Source organism: Amia ocellicauda, chromosome 23 (genome assembly GCF_036373705.1).
Source record: "Amia ocellicauda isolate fAmiCal2 chromosome 23, fAmiCal2.hap1, whole genome shotgun sequence".
Taxonomy (NCBI): domain Eukaryota; kingdom Metazoa; phylum Chordata; class Actinopteri; order Amiiformes; family Amiidae; genus Amia; species Amia ocellicauda.
Window position 1 is genome coordinate 1126377 of NC_089872.1, and position 19334 is coordinate 1145710.

At 39.1% G+C, this 19334-nt stretch overlaps 1 protein-coding gene across 1 annotated transcript; it reads left to right on the top strand.

Moving 5' to 3' along the window:
* Positions 1-12850: 12850 nt before the first annotated feature.
* npas4l (neuronal PAS domain protein 4 like) lies at positions 12851-19115 on the top strand. The gene is given in 9 exon segments (XM_066697290.1): positions 12851-12977; positions 14406-14583; positions 14586-14828; positions 15475-15574; positions 15900-16155; positions 16422-16531; positions 16852-16987; positions 17408-18753; positions 19087-19115. Coding segments are annotated over 9 exon segments (2517 nt in total). The 5' UTR covers positions 12851-12858.
* The last annotated feature ends 219 nt before the right edge of the window (positions 19116-19334 follow it).

The window sequence follows — 19334 nt, forward strand, 5'->3', positions numbered from 1 at the left end:
AGACACAGAAAAGGACAGAATGAAAAGGACAGCCATTTATATATTGTAACACCATGTGAGCTTGGACACGGCATCTTGGATTCTCAGGTGGGGTTTAGGAAATGCGAGGCAAGGAAAGTGCGTATTTATTGTATTCAGTGCACGAGTGCTCAAACCAAACGGACATACAAAAAACCAATCCAAAACTTTTCTTCAAGTCTAAACATGAACACAGATCCCTCTCTAAAAATGTAATTTAACAATAAAGACAAGCACACACTGTGAACAGGTAAGTTTGTGATCCAGTGCCGTAGTTAAAGTTCAGTGCCAAGTTCATTCGTTACTATAGCTTCTTTCTCTTTCACTTTGTCTTCTCACCACACACTCACAGGCTCTCCTCCTTGCCTCTCCACAGCAGGAAGCAGATTGCTTTTTATTAAGGGGGATGCCAGTTATAGAGGGAACAGCGGGTTGGGTGTTCCCCCAGTAATTTCTTCCCCCGGGTTTCGGGGAGGTGCAGGGCAGTTCGGGGTGGTCCCTCACCGCACCACCCAGCGTGGCATCATGTATTATAAACAAATATTTAGGTTCCTTGGTTGTCTTTGGATATATTACTGCAGCTATGCTTTTAAAATGTCTTGCTTCAGTTCTTGGACTGCTTGTGGATTGTTTCTGTAAATGGTATTCTTAAAAAAAATCCCATCAGAGTCGCATGGGTTCAAATCTGGAGAGTCCAGTGGCCAGGGCCATCCACACTCAAAGCCATGCAGGAAATCATTTGGACAAAACTTGGTAGTGTGAATGCTCATGCTTATCTGTTTTGTAAGCCATCTTACTCAGTACTCCCATCATGAAGTTACCGGTAGGGGAAGCATATTTCCCCAAGTCTCCTGTGTACTGTGACACTAAGAAGCATGGGAAGATGTATGCTTGGAGTAACAAGAAATAGAAAAATTAATTAATGGATCCAAGAACAAACAAAATGTGACATAATTGAAACTGTGAAAATGTTCAAATGGGCTGGATACATTGCAAGAAGATGAGATCAAACATGGAAGAAAGGAAGCTGTTGAACAATGAAAAGATGAAATACATTTTGAAAGCTTGACATGGAAAAGGGAAGATATAGAACAAAGCATGTGGAAACATCTTGGGGAGGCCTTCATTGAGCACTGTGTTGAAGATAGTTATATATATTCACCCCCTTTTAACTTATTTTTCACATTTTCTTACAACCTGAAATCTGTACAATTGGGGGTGGATCAATTAAACATTCAAACCTGAAAAGTCTTCATTAGATAAGTTTTTACCTCCTTTGCTATGACACTCCAAAATAAGCTTAGGTGCAACCAATTGCACAGTTCAGAATTCACACAATACATTTAATGGAGGCCATCTGTGTGCAATAAAATTGGTTCATATGATTTCAGATTAAGTACACCTGTCTCTGTAAGGTCCCACAGTCCATGTCCATGTCAGCTGTCCATGTGTCAACAATAGCTCAGGTACTCCACAAATCTTGCCTGTATGAAAGTGTGGCAAGAAAAACATTTAAGAAAAAACGCCCATGTAAAATCCTGTGTGGAATTTGCAAATAGGCATGTGGGAGACAAAGGATGGGTGACATGATTCTGAGGTCTGGTGAAACAAAAACTGAACTATTTGGCCTACATGCAAAGCCTTATGTCTGACGCAAACCCAGCAAACCACATCACCCAGATAACACCATCCCTACTTTGAAGTGGTGGCAGCATCGTGATATGGGGATACTTCGCATTGGCAGGGACTGGGAAGCTTGTCACGGTAGAAGGCAAAGTGGATGGCTCTAAATAAAGGCAAATCTTTGAGGAAAACCAAAAGACCAAAGACAGAGACAGAGATTCATTTCAGCAGGACTGGCACACAGCCAAAGGAACATGTGGCTTACAAACAAGAAAGCGAATGTCCTGTTTTGGCCGAGTCAAAGCCCAGACTTTAATCCGATTCAGAATCTGTTGCAAGATGGCACTGGGACTTGGAAGATGAATCTCAGATCTCCTACAGACATTTTCTGTGTTGATCAGTGGCAAAAATTCGTGATTAAATCACTTCTGATGTCATGTTGTAACACAATGATATGTGGAAAAGTCCAAGGGGGGTGAATACTTTTGAGAGCCAAGTTTCATTGTAAATCAGATTGCTATAGAGCAACAACTAATATATATATATATATATATATATATATATACACTCACCTAAAGGATTATTAGGAACACCTGTTCAATTTCTCATTAATGCAATTATCTAACCAACCAATCACATGACAGTTGCTTCAATGCATTTAGGGGTGTGGTCCTGGTCTAGACAATCTCCTGAACTCCAAACTGAATGTCTGAATGGGAAAGAAAGGTGATTTAAGCAATTTTGAGCGTGGCATGGTTGTTGGTGCCAGACGGGCCGGTCTGAGTATTTCACAATCTGCTCAGTTACTGGGATTTTCATGCACAACCATTTCTAGGGTTTACAAAGAATGGTGTGAAAAGGGAAAAACATCCAGTATGCGGCAGTCCTGTGGGCGAAAATGCCTTGTTGATGCTAGAGGTCAGAGGAGAATGGGCCGACTGATTCAAGCTGATAGAAGAGCAACTTTGACTGAAATAACCACTCGTTACAACCGAGGTATGCAGCAAAGCATTTGTGAAGCCACAACACGTACAACCTTGAGGCGGATGGGCTACAACAGCAGAAGACCCCACCGGGTACCACTCATCTCCACTACAAATAGGAAAAAGAGGCTACAATTTGCACAAGCTCACCAAAATTGGACAGTTGAAGACTGGAAAAATGTTGCCTGGTCTGATGAGTCTCGATTTCTGTTGAGACATTCAGATGGTAGAGTCAGAATTTGGCGTAAACAGAATGAGAACATGGATCCATCATGCCTTGTTACCACTGTGCAGGCTGGTGGTGGTGGTGTAATGGTGTGGGGGATGTTTTCTTGGCACACTTTAGGCCCCTTAGTGCCAATTGGGCATCGTTTAAATGCCACGGCCTACCTGAGCATTGTTTCTGACCATGTCCATCCCTTTATGACCACCATGTACCCATCCTCTGATGGCTACTTCCAGCAGGATAATGCACCATGTCACAAAGGTCGAATCATTTCAAATTGGTTTCTTCAACATGACAATGAGTTCACTGTAGTAAACTGGCCCCCACAGTCACCAGATCTCAACCCAATAGAGCATCTTTGGGATGTGTTGGAACGGGAGCTTCGTGCCCTGGATGTGCATCCCACAAATCTCCATCAACTGCAAGATGCTGTCCTATCAATATGGGCCAACATTTCTAAAGAATGCTTTCAGCACCTTGTTGAATCAATGCCACGTAGAATTAAGGCAGTTCTGAAGGCGAAAGGGGGTCAAACACAGTATTAGTATGGTGTTCCTAATAATCCTTTAGGTGAGTGTATATATATATATATATATATATATATATATATATATATATATATATATATATATATATATATATATATATATATATATATATATATATAACCTGTTGATAAGAGTTCATTTCAGTTTCAGATGTGTTTCAAATGTAATTTAAGCCATTATCAATCACATATGCTGTATTGGCAGTGTTCTGGGCTGTGGGAAAGGACCACTGTGATGTAAAATGCCATTCTTTAGAACATAGACGACATAGTTCAATCATTAGGGTTTCGGCCTCAGTGTCCGATGTATAGTTACTGTTGTGAAAGCTAAAGGTTAAGTGGCAATGTCAGTATGCCTTGATGACCCTGTCTGCAGGTCCTATCGGGTTTCCAAATGATGTCCACTGCAGCCTTTTACTTTAACCCAATAGCCTAGGTGTTGAGTAGATACACAGTGCTGCTGACTGAAATAAGTGGTCATTTTCTACTTAGCTAAAGCCCTCTTGGGAAACATAATTTGAAAACCTCCCTGAAATATTGCCCAAAATGAATAATTGTCTGTGATATAAACAAGTAGGTCCAATGTCATTACATGAAATGTTCCCTTCTACAGCAATGCAATTATGGTCCCCCTTAAAGCCTACCTCATATATAAGGTGTTTCTTGGTTTCTTACACCTTAGTTGCCAAATACCTTATTAAATGTGCTTCTCATTCAGGGTCTCTTGGTATATGAAGCTCAGCCAACAGATAATTTTTAACCTTGGAGGAAATGTTGTGGGGCTGTGTTTCAGTGCAATTTGTTGCCTTTGCTTTCACTGCACAGTACAAAACTATATGTCTTTCTGCAGAAACTGCCTTTGCACCATTGCACTCAACACTAACTGAGCTTAAAGACGGTAATGGATATGATACATTTTATATCCACTGTATTCAGTAACCACCAATGCTTACTATAAAGTGTGTCTAACAGGTACTGCAGTGGTCTCCAACCAGTCAATTTGCCTGCTACTGGTTGATCTCAAAGCCTTAAAGTCCAGATCATGAAAGATATATATATATATATATACAAAAAAAACTGTTAAAATAAATTGTATATATTTTAGAATGAATGCTTTCATCTATGGAGTTAATATAATGGAAAGCCATGCAGAAATGAAGAAATCTCTGCTACAAGAAGACAATCAAAGATCTTTGAAAGCAGATGTCGGTTAAAGCATGACGTTAATTAATAATGCCACCATTCAACCTGTGAGGAGTGAGGAGTTGCTGCTGCTTTGAAGTTGAAAGCATTAAACACGCAAAAACAATCTCTGGTATATTTTTTGTTTTACTAATTCTCTGGAAAAAGAAGAAGAATTTTAAGTGTCAAGTAATGGACCTCTGAATAGCTCATCCCATCTCATCCCACAGATGCTCAATTGGATTGAGATCTAGTGACTGGGCAAGGCACTGCAATGAGCTGAATTCACACCCCACACCGTCACACTGTCGCCTCCAGCCTGCCATGTTGACACACCACCTGATAAAAACCATGTGAGAGCATTTGCAATTCTTGACACACTCAAACCGACGCACCTGGCACCTACTCCCATACTCTGTTCAAATGCACTTAAATCTTTTGTCTTGCCCATTTACCCTCAGAATGGCACACGTCTCAGTTGTGTCCTTGGGGGCTGCAGTGTCTGCTGATTGTTCTTCCAACAGGACCTCCCCATTTCATAAGTAATTATTTACTCAGGTAGTCCTATATAAAATGTTCATATTTTATTTTACTTTTTGTATACCTTTTTAACACTTCTCTCCAGACCCTGAAATGTTCTGTGGGTTCAATGTTTTGCATAATCAATAAATTACATTTCAGAGTAATAACATTTCAGAGTCTGGAGAGAAGTGTTAAATTCACCCAGTTAATTGTTTAATTAGACCAATTAAGGAGCTAAGAGTTGGGCTGGAACGAAACCCAGCAGACACTGCGGCCCCCCATGACTGGAGTCTGACACCCCTGATCTACACTGATTGCATTTAACAGGTTACATCAATAAGGGATCATAGCTCTCACCTGGATTCACCTCATCAGTCTTTTTCAAGGAAAGAGCATATTTAGAGCCTGTAGGTAAATCACTACTTTGGATCACTTAAAAATAACAATTAGCACTGATTACACATACCTTAGTCATGAAGCATTTTACATTTCGTAATATTTGACAATAGCGGTAGCACCCACCATGGTAATAATTTGCTTCAAACTTTTTTGCATCTTTGTGATGCAAAGGATGGAAATGGATATTGGACTGACCTCACTGGATTATCAAACTACATAAATGTAATTAAATGTAATGCCATGAATCTGGCACTTCTGGGCTGGTAAAGTTGCTGTGCAAATTACTATTTTTAACCCATTTACTTTTAGGAGACATATATTTAATTTAAAAATTACTATACATTGTATTTGTATTAAACATCTGCTGTGAGAATGCACATGCTCACACAGATACTGGTTTTAATACTGAAGAGTGCTGAGGATATTCTGTAAACCACCTTCTTGACCTGGATATAATAAATAAATTGCAATACGCTATTGCAGCTGATTGTCTATAATTATTTAAAAAGCTTATGATTTGTTCCCCTCTGTAATACCACTCCTGTATCACATTGTGCAGCTTGCAGGAATACAGTTTATTGAAGATGACAGTTTTTCACTTCAGGGACACGTTTACAGAGAATGGCCATTTGGACTCTAATACCTTCAGAGTTTCTGTGTTTTCAAATAAGTACTCCCCTTTGATCATGCATTGAGTTTCAATTAAGGCAACTGAGTTGCTTAAGTGCAACTGGGGAAGGTACAGTGAGGGAAAAAAGTATTTGATCCCCTGCTGATTTTGTACGTTTGCCCACTGACAAAGAAATGATCAGTCTATAATTTTAATGGTAGGTGTATTTTAACAGTGAGAGACAGAATAACAACAACAAAAATCCAGAAAATGCGTTTAAAAAAAGTTATAAATTGATTTGCATGTTAATGAGGGAAATAAGTATTTGATCCCCTATCAATCAGAAAGATTTCTGGCTCCCAGGTGTGTTTTGTACAGGTAACGAGCTGAGATTAGGAGCACTCTCTTAAAGGGAGAGCTCCTAATCTCAGCTCGTTATCTGTATAAAAGACACCTGTCCACAGAAGCAATCAATCAATCAGATTCCAAACTCTCCACCATGGCCAAGACCAAAGAGCTGTCCAAGGATGTCAGGGACAAGATTGTAGACCTACACAAGGCTGGAATTGGCTACAAGACCATTGCCAAGCAGCTTGGTGAGAAGGTGACAACAGTTGGTGCGATTATTCGCAAATGGAAGAAACACAAAATAACTGTCAGTCTCCCTCGGTCTGGGGCTCCATGCAAGATCTCACCTCGTGGAGTTTCAATGATCATGAGAACGGTGAGGAATCAGCCCAGAACTACACGGGAGGATCTTGTTAATGATCTCAAGGCAGCTGGGACCATAGTCACCAAGAAAACAATTGGTAACACACTACGCCGTGAAGGACTGAAATCCTGCAGTGGCTGCAAGGTCCCCCTGCTCAAGAAAGCACATGTACAGGCCCATCTGAAGATTGCCAATGAACATCTGAATGATTCAGAGGAGAACTGGGTGAAAGTGTTGTGGTCAGATGAGACCAAAATCGAGCTCTTTGGCATCAACTCAACTCGCCATGTTTGGAGGAGGAGGAATGACCCCAAGAACACCACCCCCACCATCAAACATGGGGCCATGTACCGTCAAATCTTGGGTGAGAACCTCCTTCCCTCAGCCAGGGCATTGAAAATGGGTTGTGGATGGGTATTCCAGCATGACAATGACCCAAAACACACAGCCAAGGCAACAAAGGAGTGGCTCAAGAAGAAGCACATTAAGGTCCTGGAGTGGCCTAGCCAGTCTCCAGACCATAATCCCATAGAAAATCTGTGGAGGGAGCTGAAGGTTCGAGTTGCCAAATGTCAGCCTCGAAACCTTAATGACTTGGAGAGGATCTACAAAGAGGAGTGGGACAAAATCCCTCCTGAGATGTGTGCAAACCTGGTGGCCAACTACAAGAAACGTCTGACCTCTGTGATTGCCAACAAGGGTTTTGCCATCAAGTACTAAGTCGAAGGTGTCAAATACTTATTTCCCTCATTAACATGCAAATCAATGTATAACTTTTTTGAAATGCGTTTTTCTGGATTGTTTTGTTGTTATTCTGTCTCTCACTGTTAAAATACACCGACCATTAAAATTATAGACTGGTCATTTCTTTGTCAGTGGCCAAACGTACAAAATCAGCAGGGGATCAAATACTTTTTTCCCTCACTGTATAATTATTTTACCTCTGTTAATACATTCAGCCCTACATGTCTAACAGATGGAGGGGTAGAGGTTTATTTCTGATAGGATATACTGTACCTGTACATCTGCACTAGGAGTTCCCGCACAACAGCACACAATTTTGCCCAAGCTTTGCCAGGGGTCAGGTGAGTAGAATCGAGGACTCCTCAGATCATCGCACGCCAGTGACACCCTGTGGCTTCATGGGTGCAAGTTTGCATTATTACATGCATCATATCCTGATTGGCATTCTAGCCGGTCTGTGGGAATACTGAACATGTAAGGTGCAAAATAAGTTTGGACGCCTGCTTTAGAACACACAGACCCCCAAAAATTCCCAAATAAGGAACCAGGAGCTGTAAACATAGAAATAAAATACAACAATACCTTAGAATTAAAAGTATTAGACCATGCAAAGCTTAAAAAAGGGGCAGTAACATTAAAATAGTAAGATGCAATTAAAATAGTATAAATAATCATAGATACATAAAAACAACAAAAATTATACAAAATGTGTACAATAAAATAGGCTTTCCTTGATAATTGTTGGTGCTGGATTCAGCTGCATGGGGTTAGCTTTCCCCAGTACTGATTCTGCTATAGGGAAACTGCTGATCTGTCTTGGATCTTCTTTAGCAATTTGCAGGCCATAGACAAACATGGCCAAGAGTTCTTAGACAGATGTCTGGATAGGGACAAAATTATGTCTCCTCAGCTTATCATAGATTTTTAATTTTAAAGTTTTTATAGGTCTGGATACACTACACTACAGGACATTTTATTGTACCTTTAGTTCTAGTTTATCTGGATTGCTGATATAAGTATTTAGATATATATTTCTCAGATATTCCACTATAAGCATGTAAAAACCCACAACAGTATAGTAGAATAGTCTGGTTTTAAAATTAAAAGAAGACAGCTAAATTGTTTAATTTCCCACAGTCAATTTGAGTGATTGTGATTGTGGGAGTCAACCTACTCGTAGGTTCCAACCCATTACATGAATTTATCAGTGATATATTTCTACAGTTTGTCGAACACCAATTCAGCCTACTGTAAAGTTTCCAATTGATTTAATAAAGTTAAGACAGGAAAGGTATAAACATTTAACTAGCTACCACTCCACAGAAATTACATGGTGGTCCAAAGTCTTGGTTACCTTCAATCAACTGGAATATTTTCTGTCATCTCTGGGTTGAATTAGTGTTCAACAAACTGTAACACTGTATCACAGATATGTTTTATTTAACTAAAATTATTTATCAACCAAGTGACTGAATAAAATAGTTTCCAAAGAAAGGTGAGAATACTGACTCTTTTCGACCACTTTAATTAAGTCTTTAGCTCTTCTTCAGAAGTAACAGGAGGGGGATGTATTATCTGAGATACTTGTCCCAATCCAATCTGGAGACAGACAAACTGTCTGGCCTGGCAGATGTCCTATAATGTGTGAATGGTAGGTATATATGTGCCATTAAAAAATTGCCTTCACTAGACCATTTTTTTGGTTCTCAGTAACGAGAACAGGGTCATTTCAGAGCAGCAGTCGGTTCATGTCTCTCAGCATGCTGAGAGCCAGTGTGGTGCTATAAAGCAAATGTTATCTCCAGTGTTAAGTGCAGCCTGCAGACGGGAGGTCACATAGACTGGCCGAAGAGACATGTAGTCCCATATCGAACACATATATTACGCAGCACAGAGGAAGTAAGCATACTGCTGTTTGGTCAGGCCCCAAAGAGAGTGGTCATTTCAAGTGTGAATACTGAAGAGATTTGCTGGAAAATTGCTTTTTAATTTCCCTTTTGGTTTAAAGAGCAATCATGGGTCTTGAAAGCCAATATGCAGACTCATTTTAGCTAATGTATCCCTTGTAAGGATACATATATCTGTGTAGGTTGCTGAAAAGCAATTAGTGGCTCTTTTACAAAAAAGAAAATTGTAAATACTTCTCTGTGTCCTTTTTTTAAATGGTTTAAAAAGTTATTTTTGTCTTGGTGAACCAAACGCTTCAGCCTGACTCTTTGTAGACTGAGTGACTATATTGCTGATCAAGTTTTCAAGCAAAATCATATCTGACCTATCTGTACATAGACTGCAAATTATGTTTCAAAAACATTGCAACAACACACAGTCGTTATCGGGACTAGCTGACAACTATTTAATATTTACTAATACAACTATTTACAGCATACATGTCCAATAACAAATTTTTTGGCTCTTTGCATTTCTGAAATAAATGTAAATTTGTATATAGTATATTGAGAAATGAGAAAAAAGAGAAATCTTAACCAGCATTTTACCCTTGACATACAATTACATTTAAGAACAATACAAACAAAACTGGCATACAATTCAATTGTTGTTTCATATGTCATGATAGAATTAGGAGTACTACATTTAATTGAACTGAATTTAATTAACATATAAAAACATAAATTAGTTAATTTATCAGCCAGACAGCTGGTATCTGAAACAATGCCATTTACAATTTTTCCAGTGAATCGCAATCACACAATGAAGTTAGAGGACTATCATGGACTGCTATGTACAGTTAAAATCAATAGACAGGGGAGTTTCTAGATCAGTTCTAGATCAGTTTCTTGTCGGTATCATCTTTTTCTCCGCCAGCAAGGGACACATTAGTGAAAACACCCCACACTCCCCCAGCCTCTGTTCTGTCTCCCCCTGGACCTGTGTCCTCACTTTCTGCTGACAGTTTGCAGATGCCTTTCAGCAGAGGATTGCAGCTCCTGCACATTGACGCCAGACTGCTGCTGATCTGAATCTCAGGGCAAACTTGACTGTGAATGCTCCACGACTTCTCTTTCTCTGACGGAAATGATGCTGCTTTGACACCGATGGATGGAAGCAGCTTAAGACAACTGCCTTTTTGATTAAAATCTTTTAAAAAATGGCCACAGGACAATTAGGAAAAGCATGTTTTTCTTATACAAGGTGCTTATATGTAAAGTGTAAGGGGCACGATGGTTTCATCTATTATAAACAAAGGACAACATGCTAAGATGTCTGGAATAATGAATGAGGGTGAAAATAAGGACTCTGTGTATTGCAGGCCTGAATGAAATAAAAATGTAGCTGAGCACAAACAGCAAGTAATTAGGGTTGAATAAAAAGTTTTGTAAATGTGTTTGCTTTTTTGTTTAATGCCTATATTTATGCTAATACAGGTAAAATACAGATATTGATTATTATTATTATTATTATTATTATTATTATTATTATTATTATTATTATTGTCCATCTCAATGAAATACAGATCACATACACTTGATTAATAATGCAAATATTGCATTAGGGTGAGTTAAACTTAAAAAATCTCAGTTCTTCAGATCTAATCACAATGCGTTGATATTTTATGACTGCCGCCTCTTCTGATCTGTCCAAATCATTTGACACACCCAAGGCGTAAATGAAAATGAAAATGCTTAAGTCCGGTGTGAAATTCTAACACTAAATTGGAAATTAAAACAAGTTACTGTGCTATCTTGAGATTTAATATTTGCTCTGATATGTTATCTGTTTAGAGACTTTCATCATTTTAAATCGGTCCTATACCAGAGGGTGCCCTAGCTACTGAGCTGGACTGGCTGCCCAAAGCTAGATTAGTGTTAGCAGCGACTCCCGCGGTGTTGTCTATCGCATTAAAAAACCTCTAGTCGACAAGTCACTTTCAGACCGAAAATACATCCAAATAAACGTTCAGTATGAAAACATGCAATGTAATGCAATTGAGATAACTATTCAACATTGCAATGGTGTATTGCTACATTCTCCCAGAGCCAAAGCACATTCTAACGACATGCATATATATATATATATATATATATATATATTTCATGTTGACTTTTATTTGGTCATAATTAATAGAAACGGGGAGGTTTCTCTTTATTTTTGGGCTGAATTATAGTTACACACAAGATGAAGTACAGTTTATTCAATGACACTAATATGCAAATGCAAATCCATCAATTTATTAATTATAATATTTGTGTTAACTAATTAATTGATGGACTCGCAGAGTCTTGCCCTTTGCTCACTGAAATATGTACGTGGGCCCCGTTTATCTCCACACTACAAATAAATGTATTGTTGTGGCGTAGGGGGTCACTTGTTTCAACTCCTGTTCAGAGGTTTGTCAACATCCCCCCCCCTCCACGCTGATTGATCATCTCCCGTCAATTTGTATTTGTTTTCTGCAGCTCTAGATTTAAGCCTTTAATAAAAAGATAACAAAAGGGCATGATTTGGTCCAGACACCGTCAAACAAAAAACTAAACTTTTTTTATTAAAGTTAAAGGAGAAAGGACACGTTTATCAAGTTTATCCCATACATACTTCAATTCCACGCCTCTACTGTATTGATAGCGCTGGCAGCCTGTAATGCCCCCCTCGGAGCCAGTCTGAGTTATTTTTAGAGTGAGAGTTACTAAAAATATCTTCTCCTTGTTATTGCGTCACAACAAGTAACTTTAGCCGTTTTTTTTTTGGGTCGTTCACGCAGCAGTGTGCGGAGATATCAGATTAACCCTATGCGGGGATATAAAAGGCAGCGAAGACAGAGGCAGGACACAGAAGCATTAAGACAGGCCTCCTATCAAGGTAAGGGCATTGCTGTTTACGCCTTGCATCATTTGAGATGCACGTCTCTGCCATTGTGAGACGTTTTTATACAGTATTCTACATAAATAACTGCATTTAAAAATGAATGCATAAAAGTGCATATAATAATACTAGTAATACCCTGCTAACACAACATTACCACAACGTTGTATCAATGTAATATAGCCTAACGTTATTATAGTATAATAGTGATAATAATAATAATAATAATAATAATAATAATAATAATAATAATAATAATAATAATAATTCATACGTGACGCAGTTTTGGTTAGTATTTGTATTATAATTTTTTACAGTATTCCCTGCTGATACAGTAGTCTCGAACTTTTTTAACTTTAAAAGTTGGTCAACCAGGATGAAAAGGGGAATAAACAATAATGTCTTTTTTTCCAGTGAAAATTGGGATTTAACTTTAGGCTTCATGTTTTAGTGTAACAGGAATCAAAACTAAACATGACGGTGGGCTGTGAGTACTGCAAACGTCCTCTAGACGCTAAAACGGCTCTTCCTTTTTGTAAAGCATCCTGCGCTAAGGCGGACGGGACCCAGGAGCTCTCCTTCAAGCGATTCAGGTCAGTGACTGCAGCGGCTGCCTGCCGGCTGGCCTTTCTGCTATATTGTGCTCCCTCTAGCGGTACTTCAAAACAATTCATGTTCATTTGATCATTTTCATCCATGGTTGTGTAATCAAGAAAGTTATATATATATATATATATATATTAGTCGAGGCAGTGGTGGTTATTGAATGTATACTATACATATGGCAAGCCGTTTTCACATTTAATCGTGAAATTAGTGATATAAACAAGTATATTTGTGATATCACAAATTAAATTGCAACAATTACAATGTTTGGTATCAAAAATATTTTTTTTAATATCAACAATTCTATGTTTGATATCAGCAATTGTAATTTTGATATAAAAATGTGGCACAATTGCTGATATCGACAATTGTAGTTTTGATATGTGATGATTAAATATTAAAACGGCTTGCCATACCAAATAAGCTTTCAGAACACTTTAAAAGTGCAATAATAATAATAATAATAATAATAATAATAATAATAATAATATATATGCACATATATATAATATATGCTTTAAAATTGCATTTAAACCTCATTGTTATCATTACCTTTAATATTGTATTATTCTGTGTGTGTGTGTGTGTGTATATATATATATATATATATATATATATATAGCGAGCGGTAAGCATATTTGCAGAGATGGTTACTTCCCCTGCACCAGCATCAGCCCAACTCACATGCTGCAGCAAAGTGATGTGTAGTGTTGAGGGCTGTGAGTCACAGGTTTTTTCTTCTTCAGTATTCTTGTTATCAGCCCTGATGGTGTGAATAGTGGTAATCAATGCTGCAAATGACAGACCTGGCATACAGGCTGCTGCTGCTAAACCTACTTAAAAAAAAACACAGAGCTGCAGTGATTCAGAGCCTCTCGTCTGCAGGACATAATTGGACAGAGAGAAAGCCCTGTGAGAGCGTCATTGTGTTTAGTGGGTGACGTCGGTAGGTAGCTCATGGGGCATCCTCTTTTTATGGCATTGAGATTAAACGCAAGCCCGTCCTCCTTGCTCCTACCTCCCACTCAGTTGCTATATAATGTAAGGATACCTCTCAGACTGAACTAACAAACCTCAGCTCTCTGTAGAACTCCTGTTTGTTATGGTAGATATTTTGTCCCCTTTCATAATCTTCTCAATCCACTCAAATTATTTCTGGGGTCACTGAAATCCAAAAAAGAAAAATACCTCAATGTCTTTCAAAATATTTTATTTATTTACTTGTCAAATACAAAAACATGAGAGTGTCAGTCAAGATATACAGATAAGCTGAATTTGATGAAGACAATGACTCAATACAGGGCTCTGTTCATGTTGTTGAAGGCAGTAACTAAGTAAGGCCCAAGAATTGTTGGGCTAGAAGACTGTTCTGTAACTAAAGTCATTTCTGGCTTCCCGGCCATGGTTTCGTACAGGTCTACCAAAGGGGCATCCAAAGCCAGGAGGGATCACATTAACACGGAGATCAGGAGAATGCGAGCTCTCCTGCCCATTTCAGAGGAGGAGAAAGAGCGACTCTCCTACCTGCACACCATGTCTGCCATCTGCATCTACATCAGGAAGTCAGTCTTCTACCAAGGTAAGGGAACTGAGATTTCTTGAACATCACTTTTTCCTCCGCCTCCCACTGCTAACACCAGCCTGTACCTTTGAGCTAAACAGCTGATTCTGTTTCTTTCTCGTCTGCTGTAGAGCTGCAGAGTGACGTGGGAGAAAGCTCCCTTTTTCCTTACGAGGATTTTTTGCCAGCTCTGCCAGGCTTTATTGTGGCCATGACGGGCGAGGGGAAACTGATTTATGTGTCGGAGAATGTCAGCACGTACCTCGGCTACTCAATGGTAGGTAATTCACAGCTCAGCCTGAAACTCTCTCTCAGCTTTGCTTAGTTACTTTGCCATTATGAACAATTGCAAAAAAAAAAATGTAGTTCTGGTGATTTACCATGCTTTGACTTATCAAATTGCATTAGCCAAGGTTATGTCATATGTTTTATTATTATTATTATTATTATTATTATTATTATTATTATTATTATTATTATTATTATTATATAGCTATATACTGGCTTGGCTTTGTATACAGTACAATATACATTATTGGGCGATAACTTATTTTGTATTTTTCCAAACATCTACCCAACATAGCACTTGGTTTAAAAAAAAATGTATTTTAAAAATATTCATTAAGTTTTACTGGAAAATGATAATTTTCCACTGGGTTCTAGAATGGAAGGTTTTAGAGCTAAATTACAGCCTATAGGTTAGTTTACTTATTAACCAAATTGATTTTATTTTTTATGTCAAATGATATGTATCATGCAAATCCAGAGCAACTTTGAATAATAACTCTTGTCTTGAAAATGTGAACTCATTTACATGCTCTATAAAATTCCACTTGGGTGTAAATAGATATATGTCCAGTCTCACGATGACAGACAAATAATCACCTTTGTTTATGGGATTATTATTATTTTTTTTCTATCAGGTGGATCTACTTCAAGGAGATAGTTTCTATGATATGGTAGAAAGTGCAGACCTGGAGGCAGCAAAAAATCACCTGCAAACAGACTCATCCTCAGAAACAGGTAAGAGCTTTTTCTATTGATTAAATAAAAAGAAAATACGTTATGAAAGTTGAAGTATTTCAATGCAAACATACAAAACATAGATTCTCTAATCCCAATTATTAAATTTGTGCCAGTCCCAGTAATCTCACATGATGCCAAGTATTCACTGCATTATAATGTGGTTAACTTTTTCAATTTTGTCTTTTTTGACAACCGAGATTCTAAAACTATGCATTATAGTTGATTGTGAACAGTTTGACACTTGCCAAGTCAGTGGAATAGAAAGACTCCTCAATGCTGGCAAAGTTTTCTTAAATCTCTTCTCTTGTCCCATTCTTTCCAGAGAGAATCTTTATTTGCCGGATGCATACTTCAAAAGCATTTCGCCTCAGGCATGGCAGTAGCAACTCTATATTAATCAGAGGGAGGTTTCAGACTGTCCCAGGATCTGCACCTTCCTGCACCAGCTCCAGAAGAGTTTTTGTGGCACTTTGTTCCCCGACTGTCAACCGTTTACAGGACATTGACAGTCATTGCTTCATGCCACAATTCCAGAGCCTCCATCAGCCTGATATGACATTCACTGACATCCCTGACAGGTCAGACCCTGATAATGCATTTTTAATTTGTGTATGTATATGTGGGTAGAATTACAACTTACATATAACAGTTTTGCATTTTAATGATGTTATTTCTTATGCCAAATAGATTGATATGGCAGTTTTGAAAATGCTGGATCCCAATATCATTTTGGCGCATTTCTGCCAAATGTGTCATTATTAGTGTAAAAAACTCAGGCAATTCCCTTTCAAGCTAAGGAGTGTGCATTATGCTTAATGTTTGTCACTCTTTACTTTGTTCACAGTTTGCCTCCACTCCTGGGATACTGCAGAGAGGAAATGATTAGCCAGTCCTGGTACAGTCTGCTGCATCCTGCTGACATCAGTTTTGTAGCAGTTCAACACAAACGTTTGTGTAAGTCTATAATTAATAATGTAATTTCATTCTTCAATATATGAAGCCTTGTTTACTGTTTATAATATAGACCAATTTTTAAATTAATCATAATTGCTGATTGCACGAGCACTGTCTGGATTATAGAACTCAACCTGGTTTACTAGCTGAGCCACATGGGAACCCTATGGGCCGTTAAGGCTGTTGTATTAAATGTACCAATCTGACTGATCTACTTGGTGTTCATAAATACTTAATGCTGAATAAATCTATTTGTAACAGCCAGTATAAAAAAGAAATAAAAAAACACAGTCTAAAGTCTTCCTTTGTGTGTTTCCCAGTGTTACAGGATGAAGACACTCCTGTGGAAATGGTGCTGAGAATGCAATGCAAGGATTTCTCCTGGGCCTGGCTCTATGTAGTGGCTGTTAAGGATTCTGGGAGGCAGAGTGTGTGCTGCATTAACTACATCATTAGGTATGCAACTAATATTACTGCATTGAAATTAAGACTTTAGTCAATATTTAAGGCTGCGGGTAGATTGATTAGCTCCAGATATTTTAGTTATGTTGACTTCAAACATACTTAAGAAGAAAAATAGCTATTGAAGGATTGAAGAGATTGGTCAGGATGTAGTTGAGCCAGGGACAAAGCGATTTGAATGCTGGTAGCCAGGAGCTGCAGGTGGGCACATAAATGCTTCACAACATGATTGAACCTGTTTTTAGTGGTCAGCAGGCCTTTGCCCTATTGTGCCAACAAAGTGCACTTCCACTTCTTCCCAACAGAGGTCCCCCCCAATTACATTTTCAGGGAACCAGCTCTGTTATTGTTGCAGAAATTCCCTTGGTAAAAACTTGTCATTATTAAAATACTTTTGCTTGATTTAATTTACAGCCAAGTGGAAGCAACTTTCCTCATTCAGCAAATCCATGCTCAAGTCAACAGCAGATCATCAGACTTCCAGCACATCTCCTCAAACCACTGTGGGAACAGCACATCCGTGGCAGATGGCACTCGCCGCCACTCTGACGATACTGCAAAAAACCTGAAGAGGCACATGGAGGAAAGCAACTTGACTGAAGAGCCTGTGAACAAAGCAAGCAGGATGTCCAATTCCAGCACCTATATGTATTATATGTTTAACCGGGTTAGTGGAAGCAGCCCACCAACAGTGCAGGGTGACTGTCCTGTATTACCCTCCACCCCTCCCTATAGCCCAGTATCCCACTGTTCTCCCAGTCTGCAAGAGGAAACAAACTCCTCATCCTTCCCTAGCACAGACTTTCTCCTGGACTCCTACAGGTTCCCACAAGACTTACTCCTAACCCCAGAAAGCTCCCCTTCTTACTACCCTGCCCATGACCAAGCAGTCTTTCCTGTAGAAAGTGGGCATCTCCCAGCTTCAGGCCCTTTCCCAGCCCTTGTAGACAATAATTACAGACTAGACAGCTTAAGCATTGAGTCGATGCTATCTCCACCAGCTGGCAGTTCCCCTTCCTACAATTTCTCAAGCTGCCCTGGTGACGTTCAGCTGGTCCCCGATATCCAGCCAGTCAAAGATATCTGCGGAGGAGAGTCTGATTACAGTTTTCACCTGGAAGACTTCAGCATTCCTCAAAGTATTCTAGGCGTCAGCTCTTACATGGAGCCTCAGGGCTTACTGACCCCTGAACCTTCTCCCAATGCGGAGAGCACCTTCCAGTACAATGCGAAAGAGCAGGCAGAAATCAGCATTTTAGCCCAACAGATCTCTTCACTTGCCACCAACTTCGACATGTACCAAAGCATGTCTGGCTTGGGGGACAACTTGGATAGCCCCTCCAATAGGAGTGTCTCTCCCCTATCCCAGGAGACCCAGCATCCCCCCTTCAGCTGGCCCAGACCATCAGCTCCTGAACCCAAAGCTGTCTTGGATGAAGGAGTCATTGACAGCATCTTGAAGGATCTGGACATGGTTCCAGACATAGAGAGCAATCCCTGCCCCAGCAGCTGTTCCAACTCTGAGCCCCCTAGTACTATGGATGCATGTGGGCTCCAGAGCAATCACAGCCTCCCGGATGTCCACACAACAGATCCGTCAGTTCTCCTGCACCTCGTACTTGACAACCACCTATCCCAGAACCATCCATCCATCGATATCCACCCAGCATTGGACTCCTGCATCACGAGCTCTACATGCAATGGGTCCGACAGTGAGTTGCATCAACTCAGCCAATACCTGCACAGTAGCCTCCAGCAAGGTAAATATGTAGTCACAGTTCCACTGCACTCGCACAGTCCATTAAAATTGGACCATCATGTCATTATGTCCTAAAATGTTCAACATGTCAAAAATCCTTTTGTAACTGATGTGTCAAATTACGCAGAAATGTGTTGTTAAAGATTTCTCTTCAAATATGTAATCCCATTTTGTTAATGTAGGAACATTAATAAGTTAACTCTGATGCCCTAGAAATAGAGAAGTACAGAACAAATACTAATACTAGCATGTTCCTGAAAAAATGTTTTGTATGCAATATTACTGTTTTCACGCTTATTTGTATTCATGTTTATTTTTCTCTGTATCATTCCAGATGGACTTGTTGAAGAATCCATGTACTGAAATAAGTCTGTGACTTACCGTACTTCACCTTGTATGGCATATTGTCATAACAACCTGAAGCTTCTTCGCTGGATTCAAAGAAGAATTTCAATGCATTTGATCTGATGACTTTCTATATCTTGTTTGCAAACGACTTTTAAACTGGGAACAGGTGTCCCCCTAAAAAAAAAAAGTTTGTTACATAAAAAACAGAAGCAACAATGGCAAGAAGATGGAGGT